The 12031-nt window shown below is 38.1% G+C and overlaps 1 protein-coding gene across 1 annotated transcript in view; it reads right to left on the minus strand.

Annotated features, from left to right (window-relative positions):
- Positions 1–12013, minus strand: part of DEK (DEK proto-oncogene) — a 27467-nt gene extending 15454 nt beyond the window's left edge. Inside the window, exons 1-6 of the mRNA XM_004693308.2 lie at positions 11846–12013; positions 8738–8839; positions 8416–8525; positions 7413–7507; positions 6535–6655; positions 616–804 (exon numbers count right to left, since the gene is read on the minus strand). Of these exons, the coding sequence (XP_004693365.1) occupies positions 616–804; positions 6535–6655; positions 7413–7507; positions 8416–8525; positions 8738–8839; positions 11846–11999 (771 nt within the window). The 5' untranslated portion in view covers positions 12000–12013. The remainder of the gene's footprint in view (positions 1–615; positions 805–6534; positions 6656–7412; positions 7508–8415; positions 8526–8737; positions 8840–11845) is intronic.
- Positions 12014–12031: the final 18 nt, after the last annotated feature.

The following is a 12031-nucleotide window of genomic DNA, read 5'->3' on the forward strand; positions in this document are numbered from 1 at the left end:
TGAGAGGATTCACCAGAGACAGAGCGGGAAGCAGAACAGGCAGATCGATGAAGTACACTGCTGAGGGGAGCAGTGGACAGGCCAGGAGAGGTCTGCCACGCCATGTGGTCACCTCCGGGGCAGGCGGGAATGGAACTTGTGCGGAAGTGGCTTTAGTTTCTCAGTGCAGTGCTTTAACACGCTGCGCCACCAGGGAGGGCCCGCCCCTTGCTTTTTCACAAGAGACAAAATTAAGTCGTCAAACCAACCACAAAATATCCATATACTACGAAAGATCTCAAAAGATTTGCTCCGATGTTCAGGATGCATCCCTCATTCCACCCCACTCCTTTCTACCTTTCCCTTCCCATTTTCCGCTTCTAGTCTCCAACTCAAAGTCTGATTCAAGTTCAGTCCAAATCAACCCTACTTTTCAACTCTTATACTCTGGCCATGGCAATAAAACTAAGCTCCTTAAGAGAAAAATAATTTGTACTTAACTATTTCTGTGACTTCAAAATTAAAAACCAACAATATGGTCCTCTGATAGGATGAGAATTTGTGTACAGATTCTACCTACAATAGAAATATTAGACTTGTCCTGTGGGAAAAAATTAGGAAGATAAATTCTCTTACCTCCTCTTCACTTTCTTTATCTTCATCATCTGAAGACTCTTCCTTGGTTTTCTTTTCATCTTCATCACTGCTAGATTCATCTGACAAAATTTCAGGACACTTGGTTCGTTTCGTTTTCCTTGCTGTTCCAGAACTGTTCCGTTCCTTTTTATTGCCTTTGCTAGAAGTTTTTTTAGATTTTGGTAATGGCTGCACAGAAGTAAAGATAATACCAATGAAGTATTCATTGCTATGTCAACCAACTGTGAACTGGTGTCCGGTCTCATGAAGTAATATTCCAAGTTTAGAAGCTTTAGTCTCTTTGGAGACTGATACTTCCTTAATTAAGTGATAATCTAAAATTGTTCCTGCACTACCAACGCCCTTTTGTGTTCTAAACACTCTTCACAGATGTCAAAAGAAATATGTAACTTATTTCATGCTATAAGCTGTCAGAGGAGCTCCTTTAAGAGAGGGCTTCCAATGAAGGACTGGGAGGGACCATTTATTAAGGCAATAACAGCCCCACTTTACACCTCTCAAATTAATGAACTATATATTTTACATTCATATACTTTTAGTAATGCCAAGATTATATTCTCACTGATGATTTTAAATATGTAGTATTAATTTTCAAAGTAATAAAGAACCATAAACTCCAGTTCATTACTATTACTATGAATTATTCAATTAAATCATTCTTATCTAAAAAATAATAAATCAAATAAGGAAAATGCTTTAATTACATTAACCAACAAACTTAATTTTTATTATATTTTAGAAAGATTTATTTATTTATGCATACAAGAACTGGGATGTAGGCCAGAGGTGTGGATTCACCAAAGACAGAGTGGGGAGCAGAAACAGGCAGATCTACTGAAATACACTGCTGAGAGGAGCAGCAGAGGTCTGCTTCGCCAGGTGGATTAGCTCCCTGGCTGGGTACTGAACTCATGTCACGGTGGCTGGTGATAGCTTGATAATGTTCAGTCTCCTTGTGTCACCAAGGAGGCCCCAACAAATTTAATCTGTAAATGCTTTCACAAGGAAGTATTTAACTTTCCAAACTGAAAACCATAAAATAACCTTGCATAATGAATCTACAAAAATATATACCAAGGAATCGATATTTTTTCTGAAAGCTTGGGCATCTTTTCATTTTTGTGTTATTTCTAGCAATTAGCAAAAACATTAAGAAAATCTCCATCACGACTGGATTAAAAAGATGTGGTACATATATACAATGGAATATTACTCAGCAACCAAAAAATCAAACACATGTCTTTTGCAGCAACTTGGATGGAGCTGGAAAAGATCATGCTTAGTGAGATAAGCCAGAAAGAAAAAGTAAAATACCAGATGGTTTTGTTCACAGCTGGAGTATAATGGACCAGGCGAGAAAATAAGACTAATGAACAGTCATATACCAGAGACATTCTGTGGGGGTGGAGTGGGGAGGGGGGTGCACTGGACTATGGTGATGGCACACGGGTAACTCGGTGATGGGAAACCCACGGGGATTAAAATTGAGATGATAAAAAATAGTAATAAATCTGAACTATATATATTAAAAAAAAAAAGAGTGATATTAGGGCCCTCTTTGGTGGCACAGAGGGTTAAAGTGCATGAGTTCATCCCTTCCCTGGAGGTGACCCACATGGTGAAGCAGACCTCTCCTGACTCACCCGCTGCTCCCCTCAGCAGTGTGCTTCATTAGTCGGCCTGTTCTACTCCTCACTCTGTGTCTGGTGAATCCTCTCACCTTCCCTGCACCTCTGGCCTGTACCCCAGTTCTGTATGTATAATATATTAAAAAAAATCTCCATCATATAACCCTAGGTTATAGAAAGATATAAAAATCAGTGGTAGTCATCTTTCATGAACTACATACAGGTTCTCTCTCAGGAGATCACTGTGACCTGCACAAAAATATTTTTTTTTTTAAAGATTTATTTATTTGTGCATACAGAACTGGGGTACAGGCCAGAGGCTCAGGGGCGGCGAGAGGCTTCACCAGAGACAGAGTGGGGAACAGAACAGGCAGATCAACGAAGTACACTGCTGAGGGGAGCAGCGGGTGGGTCAGGAGAGGTCTGCCACGCCATGTGGTCACCTCCGGGGAAGGCAGGAATCGAACTCATGCAGAAGCGGCTTTAGATTCTCAGTGCAGTGCTTTAACCCGCTGCGCCACCAGGGAGGGCCTGCACAAAAATATTTTAAAGTGGATGCTTTAATATAATTTTCTCAATCTACAAGATAGCTTCTATCTTACCCCAGCAATTTACTGTCATAAGAAGACTAGAAAACAGCTTCTCTATATCACTCTCAAAATCTTTAATGAATGGGTCACAAATATTTCTCTGACAGGTTCCCTATAAGGAAGTCCACAAATGTCTACAGATATCCATTATGTGAACCATGCCATTATCACCTGTTACCAGGAACAAAATCTATCTGAGCAAATTCTTTAGTACCATTTATATGAAATGCAGGACTCAAATGTGTTTTCAACCTTACTTCAGGTGCCAGGTGAAAATATAATTTGCTTATAAAGTTAGTTACACAGGGCCCCCCCTGGTGGCTAAAAAGGTTAAAGAGCAGCACTATGAAGCAGCCGCCCGCCACAGCACTTGTTCATTCCTAGACCAGGGTGCTGACCCCCATATTGGGCATCAGACCTCTCCTGTCTCACCTGCTGCTCCCCTCAGCAGTATTTCAGTAGATCCACCTGTGCTGTTCCCCACTTTCTTTAGTGAATCCTCTCACCACCATTGCCGCATCTCTGGCCTACACCCCAGCTCTTGTATGCATAAATAAGGAAAATAAATAAAATTAGTTATACAGAAATTGCAGAGGGGATCTGGACTTTACTAGAAAGTAAAAGGACATTAAATCATTCAAGTAACCATTTAAGCTATGCAACTTCCAAAAATGAGCCACATACTTCTAATTTTAAAATGTGTGTGTGTGTATACACACCTTAGAGCTAAAATATAGTTGAATCTATTACCAGAATCTAGTGCTGAGGCTCCCTTGTGGTTCAAGGAGTTAAGTCTCAGCATGATGAATTTATCAGCACCCACTGCAGAATGAGTTCATCAACAAGGGAGCTGACCCAAGTGGCGTAGCAGACCTTTCCCATCTTGCCTGCTGCTCCCCACTGTCTCCAGTGAATCTTCTCCCCACCCAACCCCCCACATATGTGACCTATACCCCAGTTCTTGAATGCACAAATAAAAAGAAATCTTTGGGGAAACAAAAAAGAAAAAGTACTTGTAAACAAAACTTTCATGGCACGTCATTTTTAAAAGAATGGAAAAACCGTAATTCTCCCAACTTAGGAATGCGATAAACATGTTCTCAAAGAATAAAGTCTGTTTATACTTCAAGGAAGACAGCTGACAGTATTTATTGTTAATGATAAATTTTAAGTGAAAATTTGAATTTTGGAAAATTCATGTTGACTACCACGAGTTTGAAAGTCTCTGAATACCTCAATATGTTTCTGATGAGATGGCTATATTAAGTAATGTGACTTTTGAACAGTGTTTCATGCAGTGTGCCAACTTTTACAACAATCTGCATTTTCCAACTGAGAAATACATTTTAAAAGTCATATACAGGTAAAAGGTTCAGGTTCCTGAATGTGGTTTTAGATTTCATGTCACGAAACTACCACCTTGGAGTTCTTTACTGTATCAAAGGAGTATATCTACAATTCTTTCAATGGGTTTGCAAAATGATGTTTCCTTTTTCTAAGGATATACCTGTAAAATGCTGAATTTTCTTCAAACACTTTAAGCAAAATAATACACTGTCACAAAATTTCAGCAGAATCAAATGAGATCAAGCTGTCTTCTCCTAAGCCAGACATGAACAAAAACAATGCTACTCTTAGCACTAATTCTTCAGAAAGTGTTACCTGTGTATTCTAAGTGAAATCTGGAAAATAATTTACGTGGCCCTCCAACCATTAACAAAAATATTTTGTATGAAAAAATCATAAAAATGACCCATATAAATAGAAGATCCTTTGGTCTTCGTTAATTAAAATAAATAACTTATGGCCTGCACCCCAGTTCTTACATGCATAAATGAGCAACTTTTAAAAAAAGAAACAAAACACAGGTCCTAAAACCAATACATTTAAAATCACCAAGGAAAAGACGAATATAAAAATGATCCCTATCAATTCAATAACTGCTTCTGAGGAAACAGTGACCAAATTGCCACATGAAATACAAAAAAGTTTGAAAGATAGCTCTCTCCTCTTTAAGCCAGTCTGAAATAACAACAAAAATATCACCATGCCCTTTAGGTTTGAAGCTACATGACAAAAGTATCCTTCATCTGTCCTTCTCCAGGGAACAATAAGCAGGGACCCAGAATAGGAAAAACAAAAGTCCCAGAGTTACTTTCTGGCTCTAACCTTTATGCCCTCTCCTTTCACAAAGCAGGCTCTTCCAACCTTGTAGAACCTCCAGACCCCTTCAGCCTATTTCTTATTGATATGAAAATATTTGCAGACAGACTTAAACCGAAAATGCAAGGTCAAAGAAACAACACTCCAATAGACATTTTAAGTCAGTGATGTCACCTGTCAGTTAACAATTAGGCACACCTAATCTAGAGTTCAGGAGAGAAACCAGAGGCCAAATTACTTCCCTGGTCAGCTCCTGGGATCCACTGAGAATTCTGAAAACCCAATCCAAGAGACTTCTAAGACTCGGCTTTTTTTTTTTTTAAATATGTATTTAAATAATAATAATGACAACTATATACCAGAGACATTTCATGGGGGTGGAATGGGATCAAAAACAGTGGGGGGAGGGAAATGCACTCAACTATGGTGATGGCACACGGGTGATTTGGTGATGGGAAGCCCACAGGGATTACAACTGAGATGGAAAAATGCACAAAATGATGTAAAAATAAACCATTATTAAAAAAAAAAAAAGGTGTATTTATTTATGCATACAAGAGCTGGGGTGTAGACCAGAGATGTAGGGGGTGAAATGGGGGATAAGAGGATTCACCAGAGACAGAGAGGGGAGCAGAACATGCAGATCTATTTAACTATACTGCTGAAGGCAGCAGCGGGTGAGACAGGAGAGGTCTGCTTCGCCATGTGAGGTCTCTCTCTGGCCAGGGATCAAACTCAGGCCATAGTGGCTGGTGACAGCTTGACAGCACTGTGTCTTTAATCCCTGCCCCATCAGGGAGGTCCTAAGACTCTGCTTTTTTGTTGTTTTTATAACAGTATCTTTTTTTTTTTAAGAATTTTATTTATTTATGCTTATAGGAACTGGGAAACAGGCCAGAGGTGGGGGGGCGAAGTGAGAAGACTAACTAAAGACAGAGTAGAGAACAAAACAGGCAGACTGACCAAAATACACTGCTAAAAGGAACAGCGGGCAGGTCAGGAGAGGTCTGCCAACCCAAGTGGGTAACCTCACTAACCAAGGATCAAACTCGTGCTGCAGTGGCTGTGGAGAGCTTCACAGAGCTGTGCTTTAACCCCGTGCAACCAGGGAGGGCTCCAATCTCATTTTTCTTGACCAGATTACTAGTAATATATCCTCCCCTGCCAACCCCATACTTAACAGTCAATTTAACTGTTTCTGCTTTCTGCCAGTGCTTTCTAAATACAAAACCCTAGATACTTGCATTTTTCTGTCTCACTTGATATAATTTAGTTAATAATCATTTTCCTTAACTTATATCCTTCACATCTGATGTGGAGAAACACATCCCTATGCTTCCTGTTTTGTCTCTATCACAAAATTGTTGCAGATATCCAAGGAAGACACATCCTTTTAATGTAGAAGTTATCACTGAATGCTGACAGTGACATTAACTAAATTGTTCATAGAAAAAACCTAAGGAGAAGCAATAAAAAAATAATTATTTGTTACTGAAATAATAAAAACTGTTCCTCACTTTGCCGGAAGGCTTTGGATGCATTAAGAAATTCAAGATCCTCTTCACCAATTCACTATTTACACCTGATCGCTCCAAATCAAGAACTTCACATATGCTCTTTAACATGGCATTTCTAAATCTGGAACAGAAAATGAAAAACACCCAGGTGATTATGCTGGAAAAGTGCACATTCTCCACACTAGAAGGGCAATAGCTAACCAAACTGGGTAAGCTACAAACAGAAAAAAATCACCAATGTTTCTCTGAATTTTAGAAGGACTAACAGTAATTTTGGCTAGTATAAAGTACAACCAGAAGAGCAATAAATGAAAATGCCATTTACCAAATAAGTTTTACAAGAGTAAAAGAGTAAGTTTAATCACTAGAAAAGAATCTAAAAAATGTCAACACTATAAAACTAATGGGATTTGATAATCCTGGCTAGTAATTAAATACATTTTTCCTACCATGATGTTTCAAAGAAGGAATAAGTAATCATTTTATTATTTGTTCTTAAACTACAGGGGACTGAATAAACAGAAGCTCTAAAAAGATACTATCTTGCTTCACAAGCATTTAAGTGGTACCTATAAGCAGAGGAACAGAGTGGCTTGACAGAACAAGAGACTTTTCATCATGTTCCCTTTAGACCATCTGAACAATATACCTACATCCTTCTAAAAAACAGGAAGGTCTTTAAGCTTTCAATAACCTTAAAGTGATACCATTTACTGGAAAGTAGTGAACCTCACGTGTCAACAACTGTAAAAAGACATGCAGGTCTTGGCATTTAGATCAAGGAACAGTTACTGAAAACACATGAGTGACTACATTTAAATGTTCAAAAATAAATTTGAAGTGCACTGCACAAAATTACATATATAAGAATAACTTACTTTTTCAACATTTCTTCCTTCTTTTTATATTGGGTACTTCCTTTTTCAAATGGAAAGCCACTGAACTGACCCACATTCTTCTTTAATGAGGACACCTGAAAAATGTTTCTTATTAATGCTATTCATTACTTAGTAATGTAGAAAAAAATTTAATTTGTATTTCACAACTGAAAACTAAATTGGTTACTACTAAGACATTAATATTTTTAAAGATCTACAAACTTAATTTTTTATGTAATTTTAATTTAAATGCATTTCCTTTTAGAAATTTTTTACTGCAAATTATAAAACCAAAATTAAATGTAACCTGACAGCAACAGAAATGTGGAAAGTTATTACACAAGGAGACACCCTTTTTCCTAAGGAACATTATCCTACAAATAACATTTCTTTTCCAAATCAGAAGTTAGGGATTTTATCTTGAAAAGAACTGAGTACCTGGGAAAATTAATACCATTTAAGTAGTAATGAGACTTGTGTAAATTCATTTGTGTATGAACTGAGTAAGAAAAATTAGTTAATTACACAATGCTTCAGACATTCGGGTGACAAACTTTATTTTGCTTACACTCAACCCAAAGTAAATGAAACACTGATTTATTTTAACAAAATCCACTAGCAAAAAATTAATATCTGATTTATCAGATCTTTGCTCAAAATGAAAAACTATTATTTGTTCTAAATGGCCAGAATAGCCCCCAAATAATTTTTTTCCTAATACATTTAAAGTTCGCCCAAATCATCAGAATTTCAATTTTGTCTGGTATGAAAACAATTACAGTAAAAACAGTCCTGGATATTATAATTCCAGTTGCTTCTATGTGGTTGTTTTCTGTGGTAAAGTAACTCAACAAATGTATGTTTGTGCAAATTTGTATGTTAAGAAGACTAAACTACTTGAGCACAAGAGTCCTTTCTAGGACCAAAAGTCTATTACTATTACGAAATGTTTTAATATACAAATATGCTACCAGTGTAGTTAAAGATATGAACAAAGTCTTACTGTGCCCGGCCTGTTGTAAAGCAGCTTATGCAGATTTCTAAGTTCATCTGTTTTCTTTTTACTCAGAAAGAAATGTATCCTTTCAATTTCACAAAGTTTTTGCCCCTTTCCTAGACAAAAAACAAAACCATTAAACCCATAATAATTAAAGTTAAATACTCATTAATATATTTTGTAAATAAATATAGTAGGAATTATCTTTTCATAATTTACATGTAACTTTTAATAGGACAAATTAAATAAAAAGTGTACCAGTAACATATTACTACTTAGTACAGAGTAAAAGTTAAGCATTGCTAACCAAATAAAAGACCAAACTTACCCTGTGCAATTGTAAATGGCTCTCTTTGCAATGAAGAGACTTGCATTGTCAACCTTTCTACTTTCTTCTTCTCCCTCTTGCCTTCCACAATAAGACTCTTTTCTAGAAATTCATGTAACAACTTTGTTAATAACAAGCTTAGACTGCACTAACTTTATTAGATAAACATAGAAAAAAAATCTCAGAAACCCAATACCCTACTATTCCAAGTATCATAATGAGACATGAATGATAGAAGACACTTCATAAAACAAATAGCATCACCCAAGATTTTTTAGAGTGACACTTTACTTACCTGAGAATTTCACAGGGGAGTCAATTTAAAAAAAAAAAAAAAACAGCAAAACAACAAACTTTTATCCAACTATATAACTACTATGGAATACTTCTCTGTGAAGGATCACTAAGGCCCTTATTAAACTGACTCTTTGATTAGATATTTCTATTAATTGAGAGTCACATTTTGCTATTGTTCGGAAAGTTTAGATCACATTTATGAGACCTTTAAGAAACATAAAGAAAAGTAACAATTTAGTTACTGACAAAAGATCCAGACCTCAGGGCAAACAACCTGGAGTTATTACTGATAGGATAAAATTTTACAAGTTTACATCAACTAGGAGAGCCCCATTACCTTGTAAGTTAATAAATAATATTCTTAAAACATTATAATAGTTAAATTTAACCTGAACTGCCAACAAGTAAAAAGCTGGGGAATATATATCATGTACTTTAATGTTAAACATAAATTGAGGCCCTTCTAGTGGCACAGCAGGTTAAAGCGAGGCACTGCAAGTGAGCCCAGCCCCTTCAGTGTGAGTTCAAATCCCCGAGTTCAAATCCCCCGCCAGGGAGGGATCCACTTGGCCCAGCAGACCTGTCCTGACCTGCCCGATGCTCTCCTCAGCTATGTATTTTGTCCATCTGCCTGTTCTGCTCCCCACTCTGTCTCTGGTGAGTCCTCTCACCCACCATACCTCTGGCCTGTACCCCAGTTCTGTATGCATAAATAAATCTTTGAAAAAAAAACATATAAATTTGATTTATCTAAAATCATTTATCGATAAAAATCACATCTTAGCAGGGCTTTATATATTGTTGCGGGTCTTCATTAAATTGAAGGATTGATGAGACATAAATACTATACTCCAAAATAAAAAGCAGTAAAACTTAACATACAAATAAAAGTTCTGTGAATTGAATAAAGAGTATTTTTTGGTTTAAAGAAAAGGACCAAAACAATGGACCCAGCTTTGAAGGGCAAGCAAAATTTGGAGAGAGTAGCACATGAAGAATAAATAAGGAAAAAAGGGACTGCAGCAGATTATTTTCTGGTAATGGTATACAGAATGAAGAGAAAACAGTCTACAGCCACCCAGGTTATCTGGCCACTTTCCCTGAGTAATTTAATCATAATGCTTTCTTTAGATTACCACCTCTAAGTTAATGACCTCTGTTCTATGGCCAGTCCAGAGCTTGCTTTCTCCCAAGCTCCAGTTCAGCTGAACTGGCTGCCAACTGGACAGCTCCACTCTGTCTTACAGGAACCATGCTCCGTGCAGACAAAACACAGTCATCTCTGAACTTGCTCATCCTGCTTTATTTTTTAGAGAAATTAATGTTACCCACGCAGCTGCCAAGGACAGAAACCCAGGAGTCTTCTTACAATAGGCTTCTCTCTTGCCACCGTCATCCTACTTCTACCATCGCCAAACCTCAAGTCATTTCACTCCTAATCTGGCGTGGACTCCACTGCCGGTTTCTCTGCTGCCTCCTCAATAGAGTTCTCATTTCAGAGTTAATGGAATTAAGACATTTACAATATTAGTTGTTCCACGAACACCACAAGAAAAAGAATAAATTAGAACTACAAAATGGCTTGAGCAAAGAAAAAAAATTTATTTTGAAAAAACAATTTGAACTAGCGTCAGCCTCCCAAGCATTACTATGCTGGTGACTGCACTTTTACAAAGACTTCTGTAATTCCCTCCCAACATGCATAAATTCATCCCCTCTGTGGCTTCTGAGTCCTATTTTTAAAAAGACTCAAGAATAAACAAAAAAACTGGGAGGAAAAAATGCTGAGGAAGTCTTGGATTAGTACTGAGAAAAGGCAGCTAATTTTCAGGTACAGTATTATAAATACTTTGCATTTTATTCTAATTTTGGGGGGCTTGCTCCCTTCTTAGAGCACCTACTTTAACAAAAGGTGCACGGTATACTCTAAACCTGAATTATATTAAGTGATGACCATGGATTGGTTTAAATTTACAAGAAATCAACAGTCAACTCAGGATCGGAGAAGCAAAATTCAAACCCCTTCTCACTAAGCTGTAACTACTGAATAAAATAAGACTGGGCTATTCTCAAAGAATGCTGAGACACAGATTTTTAAGCAGTCAGAAACAATGTAGGAAACTAGCACAGGACAGAGGCCGTACGGGAGTGGGCTAACCCCAACAGTACCAAGCCTTCAGGAAACCTCTAAGGTGGTTTCTGCTTCCACTCAAATAGTGCTCTCCCTCAACTTCAAAACCGAGACATCCGAGCACCTGAGTAACTTTCCTTCAGAGTTCACTGCTTTCATATTTAACCACTTTCTCCAGTAGCCAACAACTTTCACCTGCTGTTTTCCCCTTCGAAAAGGTCCTCTGCCGCAGCTCAGCACGTTTATTAATAACTTAATATGTGGTTTCGTGAAAGGCTTACAATAACTTCAAAAGGCAAAAGAGGTGCAACTGCAATTAGCAGAAGATTAAAATATTAACCTAAGTGCCTCGGGAGGTGGGCGCAGTTTGAAAAACAGATGTGAAACTTACAAACTTCCTGTCAAACCGTGCAATGTTATGAACCTGCGTCGGCTGGCAAGAAGTCAATGCAATGCAACACACACACAAACACACACACAAGCAAACGTACCCTCAACGCTCGCCAGTATCGCATCCAAAAATCTCAACCCAAACTTAATTCTCTGCTGTTGCTTGACACACACACACACACACATCAAATTCCCCCAGACATCACCCCGATCTCCAGCCTCTAGGCTCAAAGCAAGCAAACGGCTTTCTGCAAATGCATCACCACAGACACGATTCCTTCCTTCCCCACCTTTTTCTTCCTCCTCCTCTTCCTCCTCCTCGTCCTCGTCGTCCTCCTCCTCCTCTTCACTTTCCTCTTTCGGGTCGGGCATTTCGGGTTCCTTCTCGGACGCGGACTGGGCGGGGGTTCCCTCTCCCTCGGCTGCAGGGCCAGAGGAGGACATGCTGTCGACCTGCGGGCGGGAGGAAGTCAGAC

Source organism: Condylura cristata, unplaced genomic scaffold, assembly GCF_000260355.1.
Source record: "Condylura cristata isolate star-nosed mole 26May11 unplaced genomic scaffold, ConCri1.0 scaffold00037, whole genome shotgun sequence".
NCBI classification, from domain to species: Eukaryota; Metazoa; Chordata; class Mammalia; order Eulipotyphla; family Talpidae; genus Condylura; species Condylura cristata.